At 36.2% G+C, this 17860-nt stretch overlaps 1 protein-coding gene and 1 long non-coding RNA gene across 11 annotated transcripts in view; one reads left to right on the top strand and one right to left on the bottom strand.

The window, feature by feature from the left end:
* iqsec1b (IQ motif and Sec7 domain ArfGEF 1b) overlaps window positions 1-17860 on the top strand; it is a 206155-nt gene that overhangs the window by 128616 nt on the left and 59679 nt on the right. For 3 of the 10 annotated variants that reach the window (XM_083533972.1, XM_083533974.1, XM_083533971.1), the window contains exon 1: window positions 5504-6216. The exons of 6 other annotated variants lie outside the window; for them this stretch is intronic. In XM_083533972.1, the coding sequence (XP_083390098.1) occupies window positions 6140-6216 (77 nt within the window). In that variant the 5' untranslated portion in view covers window positions 5504-6139. Of the gene's footprint in view, window positions 1-5503; window positions 6217-11216; window positions 11260-17860 lie in introns of those variants that run through there. One more of the 10 variants, XM_083533977.1, reaches the window with a different exon arrangement.
* The window catches only part of LOC310722056, a 142243-nt gene that overhangs the window by 78481 nt on the left and 45902 nt on the right, over window positions 1-17860 (bottom strand). The gene's annotated exons all lie outside the window — the stretch shown is intronic.

Below are 17860 nucleotides of genomic sequence, written 5' to 3'. Positions count from 1 at the left end.
TAATGCCATTTTTACATGCTGCCTGATTCCTGTAGGCATGGTTGTATTTATGCCATTGTGTTGTTGGTGTTGTTGTTTAAATTTTTACAATATTCAGTGGATTGTGAATGTTTTATATCCTGATTAATGCTTATATCCCTAATTTGGGGTTCTTTCCAGAATTGGGTCCCAGATATAATATTATCAGATATTAATAGCTCCTTGGTAATTTTTAAATTATGCACAGCAAATTTCTGTTTTTTTGGGGTTTTTTTCCCCAGCTGATGAAATCCACTGATCTGTGAAGGTATACTTGAGTCTGAGTAGCTAGAAAACATACTTCCAGGCAGTAAGTAATAATTAGTAGTAATGTATTGGTTGTCTGCCAATGCCACTTTTCAGGTCATTTTTGAAGGCAGTGTCACTATTTTACCTTTTTTTTTTTTTTTTTTTTTTTTTTTTTTTTTTTTTTTTTTTTTTAACCAAGAGTAATGTTTTCTTTTCGCAAACATACAGTTTTATATAAGCTACGAGTGATTAACATAAAGACCAAAGGTTTCTTTAGGATTTGCCAGATCCCAGGTGACTTCTTCTTGTTCTATAATACTGTTTGTATAAGAAGTATAACATAATAGCTTTGCAAAATTAATTAGGGTAAACACTTTTATATTAAAGTTCCTTAACTGACTTAAATTCATTGGCATTTTAATTAACATTAACAAATTACATATTTCAGCATTTGAAACCAATAAACCAATTAGAATAAAGCACAGAGTGACCAAACAACCTTAATGAAGATGTTTGAGGCAAGTCTTAGGAACAAGCTGCATTTATAAAAAAAAAAAAAAAGTGAATGTTGTTGAATGCAGGTGAATGTAGTTAATTTTTTTAAAGCAAATATGTGATTGTACATTCTTGCTTTTGCTAATGTTACTTGTGGTGTAGCAATGCTAACGTTCATGATTTGTTTAAGTAATGCAATAAATAATGCTAATTTCAAGACCCATTAAGCATTACCAGTGTAGTACATTGTATAACCAATAAGTGCTTTTTAAGATTCAGCCACAAAAATAATTTACCTTAAGGTATTTTTGTCCATACTTAAGATTGTGATACTGGCACCCTGAGTTTTGTGCTCATCAGGAGCCCTATAACATTTGTGCCTAACATTAGTCACACTACAACCTGAAAACTTACCACTTTTACATGTTCTGTTATCTGGACTGGGCACAAATATAATGAATACTTGACTTGACCTTGATACTTGACTTAACCCTGGATGTGGCGCTGGAGATCTGGGTGTGTACTGGAAGAGTCTAGAAAGCAGGAAACAAATGACTAAAGCAAAGTTGAATTCGAAAGGGGTGTTTATTTAAACCCACTAGAGGGAGCACATCTCTAAGGCACTGTGACTTTTGCATACACTGAATACTGAATAAGCATATGGAGCTAAAGACCTCCTTTTTAATACACAAGAAGAATGGACTGGATTTCAGACGGTTGCTGTGATGTTTTAATTGTGATAATAATGAAGTAGAACACTGTTGGTAATGTTAACTCATGATAATAAGAACGAGAATGTTAAGAGATCCAATTATTCATACACTTTCCAGTGTTTGCGGTTGTAAATTGCATCGTCTTGATGTAGTTCCAGAACGGCTATGAGAATAAAACCCATTTTTGTTCACGTATGAACCTCAGGAGAGATGAAACTTAATCTAACGAATCTAAAGAAAATGACCTTATCCTTCTTAAATGACAGACCTAAGACTTTCTCTAATGGTTTTATTATTTTAAATGAAAATGATAGATAAAAAAATAAGAAAACCTTATTTCAATATTTTTATTTGCCCTATTATATGCACATTTTGTATCTAAAAAATATTCTCTATCCTCTGGATATACCACTGGATTTGTCTATACAGTACTTTGTTTTTAACGATTGCTATTAAATTGTCAACAGCCAACAAAATTGATTTAGGAAAGCTGAGACTATATATATCTTCTTAATCTTCACACCTAAAACCTTTGCTTAGTTTTTCAAATGGAGACCATGAACGCACAGCCTGTGCTCATCATTCCAGCTCTGACCCCATCTGGCCTCACGTGCCCCGACAATAACTCCCAATTACACGCCCATCTGTCCCGCCCAAGCTGGCAGCGGCTTCACGAGGGCCTTTAAACCCGGCCACCATGCTTGGAATAATGTCTGCCTCCATTTAGCTCTTATTGCCCCCTCTTCCAGTAAAGCCAGAGAAATAATAACAGCACCATGACCTTTTATCTTCAGGTCATATCTGGACAAGGGAAGTGGACATGAACTTCCTCCACACTGTGCTACAGCTCCAGTACATTAACTTGCCATTTCAGAGAACCAGTGCATGTCAGGTAAAGCACAAAAAAGATGCTTCACATAGAATACAGAACATAGTTTTTTTATATATGATAAAAGATGTATCTGTCTCATTTGCACTTAAATGCCTTTGTTCATAGGACAAAAGAAAGAAAATGTAATAAGCATGTGAGGTTAAATCCCATTCTAGACTCATATTTCTACCAAACCAAGCCTTTGTTCCAGAGTTATGTATGATTTATTCACCGTATGTTTCACATACACGAAGTTAAAGAAATATTTTTATTTTTACATTCTCAATTGGTTTGCTAGATACAATGTATATTTTGTATAGTCCTTTTTGTGTGCAGTTTGTTCTTGGTTTTTACAGCTGATATCCATATCTGAAATTCTCCTCTTGTATATTCACTTTGGTATATTTTATAATGTGGAATGAAACATTATAACAACAACTGGGAACAAAATATAAACATATTTTATAGCAGGGCACGTTTGCCTCATAAATGTCGTAACTCAATGCTTCTTTTTTTTTTTTTTTTTTCTTTTTTTTTTTTTATATATATACTCTGGGCTCATATTTATCTCCTCTCTACGGTTTTAACAATGACATATTTAAACTGATTACAAAGTATAATTGTACGATCATGAGCAAGAGAGCATGCTGTCTAGTAGTGGACGTTTCATCATTTTCATGTGCTTACAGTAAGCTCTCAGTTCAGCTACGTATACTTTACTAGATTATCAGATAAAAGATTGTGCCCTCATGTTTGGATGTTTGTTCAGTATAATAAGGAGTCATTTGCTTCACAGCTAGACACATCATAGCCCAGCCTTTAAATCATAAATGAGCTCATTTCATATGTTTTTCTAAATAACTCTTTACTTGCTAATGGTAACCAGCTTTATAGAACAATTGCTTACTTAAAAAAAAAATTGTATATCATTGGGTTGGGAGCATTCAATCTAGTGTTAACACTGTTCCATGATCTTACCTTTTGATTGCAGGAAGTAAAGATTGAAAAGAAATCGTGTCTTAGTGATTTCCTTCTTTTGAGTTCCATCTTCAGGGGTTGAGTAAATGGTGATAACATCACCCAATTAACCCATGCATTCAATATACATCTGCTCTTTAATGAATTAGTCTCTATGAATTTCAAATAGCATTCAATTTCCCATGAGGGACGTTCAAGTTACGATGTGCTGGTATCATAAAAAGTGCCAGTCATGACTTGAAGGAATCGATTCAGAAGGCAGTGAAGGTTGAAGGACAAGCCTGCAGTAGTAGTTATGTGTGCGTCATGTCCTTCCCCAGGTGCTGAATGAGGCCATTAGCACTTATTGGCATTGGAGCTCATTCACTGGGAAGCGTTACCCAGCTGGGCCCTAAGACGTAACACCTGGTGTACAAGTGGCTCTAATGGCTGAACACTTGAAAGTCCTTAGTGGCTTTGCTTAGCTTTGTTCTACAGCTTCTGTTTGGCCTTGTTGATTTAAAGATAAATGAGGCTTGAATTTTAAGTAAATAATATTTGTCTTTGTTGTTTTTTCTTCAGAGACCTTCCTTTATATTTAGGGCATAAATACACATAGACATTTTTTTTATAACTTCTATTTTTCTGTTTTCTCTTATTCCCGTTTCTTCCCCAGTTTGTTCATTAGTATATTATATTCATTATTATAAACAATCTTTTTTTAAATGAATGGTAAAACGCTGTGATTCTGTATTCTATGCATTTCCATCCTGACTCGCCACTGCCAGCTGGATGATGGATGTGTCCTCATTTGGCAGCAGCGTGTGTTCCCTGCTTCATTCCCCTGCCCCCTCTTGCCAAGATGCCCCCCTTAACTGCCCCACAGACAAAAGAGTTGTTTGCAGTGCCTCATTAACGAACCAGTAGGAACATGTGTGGCCACTCCGTATGCTTACACATTTATGGGCTCCAAACATGTTAAGCGTCCACAAAATGGAAACACTTCATGGCTAAATTGCAGAAAGACTGAGTTGCGGGTGAATTAATGTGAACTTACTGCCTGCCTTCTGTTTGTGAAATAAATTGGACTTTGTTCTTTGAGCGAATTATGTGCTTGTTATATATCAGGGTTAGAGTTAAAGTGCCCTTGTGCCTGTAGATCATGTGTAAATATCGATCCTGATTTTAACCTGATAGAATGTTGTGGTAGAGAAAATAAAAACGTTTGAATGTTAACATTAAGGGGATCTTTGAACATTGATATTTAATTAGGTGTGCTGTAATTATTTAGGTTTCTTTTTCCTAGTGGTTTTGTTCTTTCTGTGGGAACCACAGCATCCCAATTGTATCTTTTTATTTGGCAGTGAGATTGAACACATTTCTCACTGTCCACTTACACAAAACCACTGTTTACTATTCCAACAGGCACTCTGTGTGTGTGTGTGTGTGTGTGTGTGTGTGTGTGTGTGTGTGTGTGTGTGTGTGTGTGTGTGTGTGTGTGTGTGTGTGTGTGTGTGTGTGTGTGCGTGCGTGCGTGCGTCAGAGAGAGTGAGAGACTATGTGCTATGTGTGTGTTTGCTCCTTGAAGTTGCTGCCTGTAAATGTAAGAGCGTGAGAGAGAGCAGAGAGATTTTAACTAGAATCATTTTATTTTAGCGCAGTGCCCAGTCCACACACACCGCATGTACAGGGTTTAAAGACAAAAAAGGTGTGTGGGTTTAAATTATAATAAGTTTTTAAAGACAAAAGAAATTGTGAAAATTGCTAAATGGAATAAAGTGCTAATCATTTCTAAATGTTTTAAGACTGAAATGTACAATCAAATTAAAAGATTCAAAGTAAAGGTTATTTTAATGCAAATTTTGGTTAATACATTGCACAATATAAAAAAAAATATTCTTGTCTGTATTCTGAATGTTTAAAAGGCTCTATGCCAATCCATTTAAATGTGTATTTTTTATTACACATTTTTAATCACAATCTCTTGTACAAAGCCATTAAATGGTTCCACCACTGTGTACACTGTTTTGGTTTGCTGTTTTCAAGCTGCATTGATAGAAAAATAATCACAAAGTACATAATGGATTCGAGACAAAAACCTAGACCTCAGTGGGGAACCCCTCCTTCCCAGGCTTTGCCCAATCAGCAACTGTATCATCAGCCTCCCGCTTGGTATTTTAGCGTCAGGATTCCGTTGCTTGGCAACCAGCATCAGCATTTTTGTGGGAGGCCTTGGCTGGGGTAGGAGCATTTCCTCACTGAGCACCATGTGCTTCTTCTGATTATCTCCTCTCACTGTCCACATGGCTACGGAAGGGTGTGCACCATCAGATACGGGATAATTAATCCAAGCCAGGCCAGTGGGGGGTTTGTGAGCCTAGCTGCTCTCATCGACTCTGGGGGACAATAAGGGAACCCCAAAGATCTTGGCAAAGAAAGGAGCAGAAAAGACAGAGAGAGAGAAAGCTTTTCCTTCTATTTGTTTTTCTAGCAGTAAGAGAGAAAAAGCAAGAGACCTCCCGGATTAAAATCATTGGGGGAGGATATCGTCTGTAGCTTACGGTTCACTCATTCATGCTCACCAACATGCTGTTTCATGGAGGCAAGAGAAACAACTCACAGCTAGCCTTTGTGTATGTCTCTTAACATGTATGATATCTTCATTGCACAGTGGAAGAGACATGGAGAGGGACATTGAGCACTGTTGGCTTCAGAAGATGCTTCTGATCAGGTGCTAAAATGAGTGTTGAAACATGTGGATAGTTCAGCACTGGACACTAGGATCAGCTAAATTGCTAAAGTTTGCTTGTTTATTTTGCTGTCTCCTTTAAAGATCATGTTAAAGTTTAAGGCATTGTGTTTGGATTACTGGCAGTTCTTGTGCCTGCAGCCTCTCAGTGGGTTCTACAAAAGGTAAGATGGCTGTCATGTTGATATAAACACTAATTACTCTCTGACCACCTTTTGCATCCATTGCAGTAATAACTCAGAGACTGGTCTGAATCATCTAGCAGAGGTAGTGGGAAACAGTGATGGGGTTAGCAGCTAAGGTGACAGCAAGTTAGAATGATTTCATTTAAAGAAGCAATTGTGCTCCTCTGAACAGGAGCATTTACACTCCAGCTTAATTCAGTTTTGTGCTTCTATCCTGGCCCCACCCATGTGTGTGGTCTGGTTTTAAGAATGTACAAATAGATATAGTACAGCAGATATTTTAAAAGATTTGACTTTTTATTTTTCTCGTTGGAAAATGTTTCTCAACATATTCAGGATCTGACCAGGATCACAGAATGACATAAACAGAACAAAAGCATATAAGATCTGACACTAAGAACAAGTTTACATCTCAGCATGTTATAAATTTCAGTGAAGATTTTATTGGGATTACCTTATAAAATATCATTAGTAATTTTAATACAGTTTGCACAAACAGGTTTTATTATCAGACACATTTTTTTCTTTTACAGCAGAAAACTCACCAAATTAACTTTCAGTATCATTAAATAATGCTTTGTAGTGCATTGTTTCACAGGACTGCTTATTCCGTTCATTTGGTGCTTTGTAATTAGCTGGAAAGGTAATGAAGGATTTTGTGCATCAATAAAGGGCAAATGCAGCATCCGAATTTTAACCCTTTTTTTCTTCTTCAGGGGTTTTAGAAAACCAAATTTGTAAAGCTGTGATTTAAAATATCACCCATTTAGACTGGTTTGAATTACATTCTCCTGTCTTCCCTGGGGGTAGTCATCTTTCTTTCTTATCTCATCATAGCATAGAAAGTCTCAGGGGATTCCTTCAGCTGAGATCTCAGTAAAGTTAAGTTGACCCTGGATATATCAAGGATGTGAAAAAGATGAGAAGGACACCCACTGGTGGTGATGACAGCTGTCTCAGCTGTGGATATGTAGGAAACCTGCAGAATCTGGAACTGACGAGCGCTTTCTCCCCCCATCCTTATGGCACGTGTAAATGTGTGTGTGTGGGGGTGGGGGGGGGGGGGGTTTGTCTCAGTTGATTTCTAGTTTGCGTTGTCTATTGTTGTTGGGTTTTTTTTTCCCTTATTGCAATTCCCACAAGACATCACAATTAACTATGTAATCATCCAGAATTTGGTATTTTGTAATACAAGAATTTATCTACTTTTCTACCTTTTGCACTCTTAATATCACTATTTGTGCCGTAGGGATTCTGTTCCCTGACAGAAATACTTGCAAAAACTCAGGTAAATGCTAGATTTTTAGATGAACTATTAGACAAATCATTTGTATTGCTAATTAATATCCACATGGACAACATTTCACTTTGCAGCTAATCAAAATGTTTAATGTCCATCGTCATCCATAAAACTGTATACTAGTTACCCCTTACTGCAGAACAAAAAGTACATGGGCTGGAGTTGGACCTGAACTAACTCTTCCTACAGGATGTAAACAAAAATCCAGAATCTACTTGTGTTACAGCCAATATTAGTGTGTTTGTGTTGTTTTGTGATATACAACAGAAATCCAGCAAGATTTTGTTGTCTTTTTTTTAAACCTTTTATCTAAAAATCAAGAGTTATGTTTGGCCTAAATAAAAACAAATCTGAACTATAAACTTTAAAATCTTTGGGACTGACTGCATTGGCCATTATAAGAAAAGACCCATGTTGACAGGTCAGTAAAGTGTGTGCGAAACCAGTATGTGTTTGGATTGCTGTGTCAATTTTAATGCCATTTCCAACAAGGCTATGGAAGTACCCAATGGCCTTCTATTATTCTACTCTGGTAACTCAACACATTTCACTGGCTTTGATTAGGTACAGTTTTCCCCCAGTTTATTTATTAAGTTTGGTTGTACACCATTACCAAAGAATGAGGTTATTCTTATACTTATATTCTTATAATATGCATTTCACAGAGTGTTTTTTGGACAAACACCGCATAAACTATGGAAGCAGGTCATTGATAATTTCCCTAGCTAGTTAAGAAGACTTCCATAATATCACTAACATCTGTTGTAGGAATTCATCAAACACAGAAAGAGAGTAGTTTAGTATTTTCTACAGGCATGTTCTTCTTCTTTGAGGATAAAGAGAAATTGCATTTGTCAAATAAGTGTTAATTGATTAGGTTTTAAGGCCTAGCACCATGTGGGACGTGTGAAACTGCTGACTGATGAAGCATAAGCACTTGTAGTGTGTAGCCAATCACACCGGACGTTTAATAATTTCTCATTGTTCTCTTAAATTGAATTGCAGTGTAATAAATTCCCTGTTTCAGTGTTAAGGGTATCGCTGTATATCAGTATAGCCCAATATGTATGTAGAATAAAAACAAGAAATCTAAAACGATGTTCTTCTGTTACGTTAAGCTATGCAAATTGATTTTGATGACAAAATGTTTATTTCTCTGTGTGCATGGAATAATTATTATTATTTTTTTAGATTCTGCCTTGTGAAGAAACTGGCATTTAAGAGCACTTTGTTTTTGTGATCACTGAGAATCACACACTTTCATCATACAGACTGTCCATACAGACTGTCTACAGTCATTAAAAGTGAAGTTTATTAAAATAAAAGTGATGCAGTTTATAAACAAAGTCAAAAAAATTTCATTTGTAAATCTTAGTTTTATTAGTATTGCATTTAAAATAAAATGCTGAAGTATAGCAGTTCATCTCAAAATGCATATTTTAGCACAAGAAAAGTCATGAACTTCTCCCCTGTTAAAGCAATATTTAGATCAGATGTGGAAATCAAGCAGTGGTATTAAGGGACCCAATATTTGCCAAGAAAATATTTCCCACACAATTACACCACCAGCAGCAGCCTGATCTTTCGATTCAATGAACTTAGATAAAATGGGGACCCTGCCATCTGCATATAGCTGCAGACCAGGTGATATTTTTCATATTTTTGATGCTTACCACAGATCCCTCTTTTTAACTGCCAGAAGTAGATCCTGCTCCACAGCTGCTGTTGTTCATCTACATCAAGGTTTAAAAGTCAGTGACTACACTCAGGATTCCACACTGGTCTCAGCTGTGATAATTTTAATGTACATTATTTATACTGAGATTAATCATTAGTAGGCTGCTATTCATAATAAAAAGTGTGAAGATCAGTAGTTTGAAGAACGTTGTAGTTTAAAAAAAAATGTGCACGAGTGTTTGTGTGATACATCAGGGGAAAGTACAGTATGTTGTCAGGGATTTTTGTGGTCATGAGCAATTGTTTCCACAAAATTGTCTACAGATGCCAAAAATTTGAAGGCTTATGAAAGAGGAAAACTGGATACATGCATGTGCTAATGGGAGAACGTGGAGGAGGCTGTTACTATGTCAGACTCACTCAGATGGAGGAGGCTATGTACACGTTTGCAGTGTTTTTCAGCATATACCCTGTCACTAAAAAGCTGTCAAAAATGTGAAATGATCACGAGAATGTTAGATTTGGGGAATATTTACAGACTGTTTGGAGCCTAAATGTTATTTTTGTCAGATTGTGTTTTGTCTGTGTGTGAGAGAGAGAGAAAGAGAGAGCGAAAGAGGGGAGAGCATTCTACTACACTTCTCTGTGTATTGTACAAACCCAAACTCAGATCTACACAGAGACATTGTACAATTCCCAGGTGGACTTTGGGGAGAAGTTTCTTTGCTGAGATGTCTTTGTTTCTTGAAACACCCCTGTGCTTTTCCTGTTTCTTTGGGGTTTACAGTTTCAGATTTGAGCCTCAAGCTACCCATTCTTCTACACAGGCAACATGATGAATCAAATAAAGGCATTATAGGGGGTGAGGGTGCTGGTGGTGACATGGTTTCAAGAGCGTTAAACCAATAGTGAAAAGCTTTCACCCTAAAGCAGTGTCTGATATTGCTTTCACTTGGTCACATGTTCTCTGTAATATTTCGTCTCCTGATACACTTGTTTTATTTTTTTTAGGCATTCTTGTGCTTAAATTTTTATTTTTTAATTTTTTTTGTATTGTGCACCATGTTTGTATTTTGCTTTCCATTTGCTTCATTGCTTTAAATTCATGGTCTCCTTCAGGTTCCTAGACTATGCCTATGTGCTTTTAATTTACCGCTTAAGAATATCCCATTTCCTTTTGTGGATTTATTTTTTTTGTCAAGCTTTATTTAGTGACTGCTCTAATTGATGACATAATACTCTTATTAACAGGAATGGTCTTTAAAGACATTTTCAGAGTGACTCATCGCCACAAATCACATGCAACTCTGTATTCTGTTACAACAAACTTGTGCTTTATTATGACTGCTTAAGTCAACCAGTGTGTCATCTCAGAGCAGGAACATATTTGCCTGATTTTCAACATATCACGTGGCTTTAGTCGTTGTCGCATATGCCAAACACAAAGGAAACAGGTATTTTTTTCCCAACCGATGAGAGACGCTGAACTGTAGAGCTGGAAAAATTGATGACTGTCCAGAGGAAAGTGTTTAAAATAGAAAACTAACATTCCATATCATGTATGTGACTTTAGAGAAGTAAGGCTTGGCATGCCTGAGTTCTGTTTAGCTGCTAGCCTTACTTGGTAATCTCAAAGCCCTGCCTAGAAACCTCCCAGAAGGGACAAGTTTGGTTTGGATACAAAATGAAAGTGAATTATATACACCAGTAACAACAGCAGGAACTGGAACTGGTTTGAGTTCATCATTTCTCTCTCTCCTTGAGGCTTTTTTAAATCGTCAAACACTGTTTGTGGTCAAGTAAAGGAAGAAATGGAAGAAATTGACTTTTTGGACACCAGAAATGTTGATGCATAAGTACACAGTGCAACTGTAGGTGTCTCATACAGTGATCTAGCTTTTATGCTCTTGTTTTGCCTCTTCTTTTTTGGATTAAAGGAATGAAATATCATTTTTTGGGAAACCTTTCTGGAGTAATCAGGCAAATAATGTCCTGGCCATGTTGAATCTGATGTGGAAGTACTGTCTTTCAGTTCGAACAATAAGGTAAGAGACGTCTCATTAGACTGAGGTGGGGTTTTTTTTCTTCTGAGGACGGAACACTGCCATGCTAATTAACACCCGTTTTCTCAGTCGCATCTAATACAATGTTCTGTTTCAGAGTGATCTAAAAACTTGAAGGAAAAGTACATTTTAAACTTCAGCCAAATTGAAAGGTTTTGTTATTTATAAGGTTATTTGCTATTCTTATTGCAATTTAACCTCATCTGAAATGATATTTTTGTAACCTTGTCTGGAGATTGAAAGTGTTTGTAGGGATTTATTTTTTAGAGAGGACAGAAATGTAGGGTTTCAAGGTTCAAATTGGACCTTAAGTACAAAGAGCGACACAAATTGTCTTTGAACCCTTTCAGTTTAATTTATTATGCTAAACAGAATGTGTTGTGATTATTTCATTTGTAATGAAACAGATTTTCAAGAACCTAAACTTTTTTCCACATGTTTGAGTAAGAGTGGTGTCATGCCATCAACAGGAGTTTTTCTGGCCACTTCCACAAGGCAAGGCTAAAATTAGTGGCAAGGGGCTTTGAGTCAAGCCACTAGACTCAGCAAAGTCAGCCAGTCACCACTCTCAAATACTAAGCTGTATAATTTTCTGCCTAGTATTTAAACAACCACAGCTGTAGCTCTGCTTTTTAGCTTTAGGTCTTCTTTTTTGTTTGTTCTATACTATTTACATAACATCTGGGTCTGGTATATGTAATGTTTTGTATAACCGATCTCTTTGGAATAATTTCCCATCCATCCCCAGACACCTAGCAATTTTTTCCACTCATCTAAAATCTGAAGTTCCTCATTTTTCCTTTAGCAGCATCTAGTGGAAATACATTTTCAGGAGAACTTCATAGACATAAAGAAATGGTGGTTTAAATGCCTGGTTAAAATGTACAAGTCCAAATTCTTTTACTCTTTCAATGCTGAAGCAAGTTTGAGTGCATGGACAAGGATGTGGTTGTGAAATCCACAGTTATGGCCTAGCAAATATTTATATGGCCTGGCTCATAGTAGCAGAAAGTGCTCCAATTTCAGTAGCATGCTACATGAATTCGGCACCTCAGGCCTTTTCTAATAGCTTAATTCATTTCTAATGTCATGTCTTTATTTTCAAATCTAGGGGTAGCCTAGTTTTTTCCTATTTTATTTCGATGCGTTTTTGCCATTGACCTTTTGAAAGAGTTTTTACTCTTTTTTTTTTTTTACTTTATTAGGATTAGGATTAAAAGGTTTGTTTGATCCTCTGGGGTTAAAACCAGTTCAGGTGTTGTAAATACCATTCTTGCTTCACTGGAGGTATTTGTATTGAATGTATGCCTTTAAAAGGCTGTTGTCTTTTGGCATGTGGCAGTCACTGACAATTGCTAAAGGAAGTGGTTTTCCAGAAGCTTTAGCCTCTAAATACTCTAAATTCTTCTTCTTCTTTTTCTTCTTCTTCAAAAAAGCAGCCATGAAAGAGTAGAGGCCAGGCAACCTGATCCAGCCACTGAAAGGAGCAGGCTGTTTAAGTGCACGATATGATTAATTTACTGTGTGCAGTCTTCACGTCAGCCGGGACATACCCTGTCTGTCATGGTTCAGCTTGCCTCTTTCTTTCTTTTCCTCCCCTTGGACACTGAACTGTTTTGGTGGGATGAGCAGGTATACTTTTAGGAGTGCCCTGTGTATTAGAACCTGTATTTTACAGGAGATTTACGGTCTTGGGTACAGGCGGGACTCGGGCTTGGATTGAGGGACTCAAGGACAAAATACCTTTTTGCTTGCCTCTTTGACTTCAACTACACATTTAAAAGTTGTTCTGGGACAATACTAAAATTGCTGCAAGACCTGGCTGATTCCATGGAAATGTGGATGTGAGGCATGGACGAATCATCCAGATGAGCCTGTGATTTCATAGTCGGTGAGTCATTCATTTAGGCCAATTCATTGTCTCTGGTGGAAGTGCTGACATTTTGGGAGAGGTTAAAGTAAGGAATATCTTAAAACAAACAAACAAAAAAAGATCCAATAATTTTATATCCAATGACAGGAATATTTGTTTCTCAGTATATAGATTTGCTTTTGGCTGTTCTTTAGGCTTGAGATGTATTTAAGCTCTTACTTCTAACGCTCAATTTGAATGATGTTCAATTTGTCCAATCAATTTGTTGTTGTTAGAAACACTGGTTATTTTGTGTGTATCTGCCCTACAAGAATAATTACGTTTCAAATGTCCAATTCTTCCTTAGTTTCTTTGCCACAGTGCCAGTATTGTAATTAGCCACTATTAATATTTCAAGGAAGAGTCTCCATTTACAAAGTAAACCTGGATCTTATTTCGTTGTATGTTCCATTGTGTGGTGGTATGTTGTATCAGTTAAGTCTTACAGATGTGTTTCTGGGAATTATTTCCTTCAGAATTTGTAAAGTTGAATATTAAAAGCACATTTATCTTTTGTATGAACTCATGAAATGTTTTATGACCGAATTGATGGCTTTATGCCATTGCTGTTGTTCCAGAAGTACGATCTCTTCCAGGGCTCTGATTAAATTTAAATCTCTTCTGACTAAAATGTAGTGTCAGTTTTTCCATAAGCATTTCATCACCATTTTATTTTTTCATTTTTGTGAGGTTTCAGACCTATCTAAGCCCGGTTTTGTCTTAGATCACACAATATTATTGTTGGTGCAATCCCACAAACTGGGCTGTAAATGGATGGTGTGATATAATAAAACTAATTTGTCATCATTATTTTCCATAATGTTGTAATGGGCAGTTTCATTGCCAAAAAGTTAGAGTACATTGTTCAATGTATTGTTCCTCCACATGAGTGCACAGGCATCAGTTCAAGGCTGGAGACACCTGGACAATATGTACTTCTCTATCTGGGTCTCCATGTTTTATTAATTTTACCCTTCACTGGTCAGTACTCATCTATTATTGATGACATAATGTTCGCTGATCCAGTAGACATGGCACTAGACCAGTAGTCCTTTGTTGTGCCCTTGTAATGTATATTAAATTAAGATAATCATATTTGTACATATTATTTGAAGTATTTGTAAAAATGGTCAGTTCTTGTTATGAAAAACAAGTTTGTCGCTTATTGCAAAAGGTTAACCGTTTATCATTCTAATGTGATATTTGATTGACTCTTTGTTGATACACAAAGGAAAGGGAAAAGGACATGATTGAGATCTAGATTATAACGACGATGATAATACTAGCAAACCGATGGCAAACCTAAACATACAGCACACAGCAGTAGTGTAGTAGTGCCCAAAATAAAAACTTTTTATTTGTGAGTCGAATGATCACATATCCAACTGCATAGACATTTAATTTACATAGGGATTTACATAGAGGTTTTCAGAAGTTTGTTTATTTACCAGAAACTACTGTATTGAGGTGTACATGTATATACAGAAGTGGATTTATATTTATAAATACCCAAAGACTGTACATTTCATGTAAAAAGATAAGGTAAAGATTTATATTAAAGGTACGAACTGGTCCCCTTTATAGTACCCCCCATAGTACTTTATAGTATAATATATTAAGGTCTGCAAGATTCTGAAGCTTATCGACAATTGTAATACAAGAAGTGTAAGTGAAAAGTGTAACACACACTGCAGTGGATTGAAGTGGTGCATCTTTCTTACCAAGAAGATATTTAATACTATATTATTTTTGCATTAACATGAAATTCAAGGTATGATTATGTTTAATAATAAGCACCTATGAACTGGATTAATATCATATATGTTAGTTTAGGAAAAAAAAAAAACAGATGACATTAATCTCTTTAGATGGAGGTCAGTATCCAGCAGGGAGCTTTAGTAACCCTGCCCCAGTCTAAGTAATAATGCAGCATGAAAAGATGGCTTTTTTTCTTCCTCTTTCCCCGCTTAAGCTTTCACTCTCTTACTCGCTCTCTATCTCACTCTTTCTCTCTCTGTCTCAATATGTGGCTAGCATGAGTCATATTATTTACCACATTTTTTTCCATGGATCACTAACTACACACCACCATTATGAAGTATATTATTTTCTCCACAGGAACCTCCCAGTGATTCTTATACAGTCATTTAGCTTATTGGCAAAATCATCTGTGGTACAGTTCTCGTGCAAATGCTGCTGTAGTAAATAGGAGTATGGCTAGCAGTATGTAATAATGCAGGTATACATATTTTTTGTATTTGGTTTAGACTGTTTATTTGCCATAGATTAATTTTGTATTAAAGAATTTATGCAAGTTGGGAGAACTAAAAAAAGCAATGAGAGAATAGCTTTGATTCAGTACTTTGAACACATCAATTGCAAACAAGTTGCCTGTGTAAACAGTGAATGTGGCATAAAAAAACAAAAAACAAAGGTCCATTAAGGACAAACCAGTTGTCCATTAGGGTCATTAGTCATTAACGAAATGTTTACTTTTAACGTTAAGTACTAAGGATGTGCAAGTTATTAAAGTATTTTTAATTTTGAAAACTCTTACTTCATTTAAATGGATACATGTTCAAAAAGTAGTATAATTGTGATCAAGAGGTTGTGAATTCAAATCTCAGCCACACCAAGCAAGGTCCTTCACCACATAGCTGCTTAGTTGAATGAATAAGATCAATGTAATTCGCTCTGGTTAAGGGTGTCCACCAAATGCTTAATTGTAGATGTGTAGGAGAAATAAACAATTATTTGCATTCAAATATTGTACACATAGACTGGTACTTTTGTACTTTCACTCAAGTACAGCAATGGTGTTCTTTGTATTCCACTGCAGTTCTCTATACAGTATAATAGCACTGAGAACTAACATTGTTAGTTCTTCACAGCCCTTACCCATTTTTTTCCCAGACCAGAAGGAGTGCACTGTGTGCAGATATCTGATGTTTACGTGTATAGCTGCCTTTCTTTGTGAGGATGATGGCCATAGGGATTGCTTATTTTATCAAGGTTTGTTTTTACTGATCTTGGCATACAAGTAATCGCCTCCCGCTGTGGATGGGCTCATTAAAGCCGCTGGACTCTGCATATCTGTATCGGAAAGGCAGCATTGTGTGTTTTTGACTCTGATTCTAAAAACAAGAAAGGAATTTGAACATTTTCAGATAGAAGACGACATATAGCCTTTTGACCTGTGTTTTTTTTCTTCTTCAAACTCCATGTCATTAGAACAGTGTCAGATGTACTTACAGGACCTCAGCAATTTTAACCAGCGAGCAAACATTCATTTTTCAGATTTCTATATGGTAAATATAGTGGCATTTTCATAGCTACACTTTGTTGCCACAAACAGAGTAGTAAAATGTCTTTGTTTGCATAGTAAAAGCAGTGAACATGTATAGATCTGTCATCTGTGAAAAGGGATACAAAAATTCAGCTTGTTGGCAGAAGCCTAACTGTAACCTAACACATAGTACCCCATGCTTCGTCCTGCTACCTCTCTTCATCCTGTTGACACTAGTGACGGCTTTTAAATTGGGCTTATTATTGTGCTGCCGTAAGTCTGACAGATTTGGGACACGGAAAGCAGAATGTGGTCATGAAAAAATCTCCAGGAGCACTGCTGGTCTTTAAGCGATATAACCGACATACTTTTGAGAATTATTTTGTTTTGCATCTACTGTACAGTGCATTCAGAGACGTGTATACCCTGTAAACCAGATGCTATTGTCAAAGATTGTTGAGAATATTTGAAAGGTATGTAGACCTGATGGATAACTCAATAATTCTTTGGTAAAAATTACTAATTGATATTTGACAAAGATGGACTTCTTTATTTCTAACACTCCCTTTATTCGACTGTCGTTGTTATCTTCCCAGCTCTCATCTTCCTATTATTTTTTTAATATCCATGTTGGGCTCTAGGGAAGAGCCAGAGATCCAGAGATCAATTACTCTGTGCACCGGCCAAATCAATCTTCCCTAATTTGCAATTCCTGCCTTTTTAAAAAAGGCCTGTCTTTGAGTGACAGGCATAATTATATATATTATACATAAAAAAAATTATGGAGGAGGATATTTATATTCAGGACTGGGGTGAGCGTAAGATTCCTCCAGCAGTAGAGACTGGCATGGTGCTACAGTACATTTAAGGTTCTTCCAACTTTTCAGGCTTGGCAATGTAAAGTGAATATGGGGGACAGAGATAACGAGTTCCAGCTGTATCTACATAATAAATGTTCTAACAAAAAATTAACTGTTACAAAGAAATATTTTTGTATGTCAGTATAAAAAAGCACAAACGAAACTCTTTAATTCTATAAGACAATATAAAGTCACCTGCCACTATAAAACTGTAAAGTAAACCTGAGACTCCTCATTTTTAAATATTTGTCTTACTATTTTATGCTATTTATAGTTATTGTAGTGACAGAATAAAAATTCATGTGATGCATTTATTTTTTTGCTTTGTCTGTTGCAGAATAAAAGTCCTCGCTGAAAGTATCTGAAAAATATAATTTTAAGTACCTGCACTCTGCTGAATTTAAAGGACACAAGCTGCATTTTTTGCTGATGCGGTTCTCTTTTATGCTCATTATGCCAGCCCTCCTGTTTGTTAAAAACAGAAAAAGGTGAGACAGGTAATGAATGTGTATTCATAATGAGGCT

The sequence above is a fragment of the Silurus aristotelis genome, assembly GCF_946808225.1.
Source record: "Silurus aristotelis genome assembly, chromosome: 28".
In the NCBI taxonomy this organism is placed as follows: Eukaryota; Metazoa; Chordata; class Actinopteri; order Siluriformes; family Siluridae; genus Silurus; species Silurus aristotelis.
This window is presented reverse-complemented; position numbering and strand designations above follow the sequence as displayed.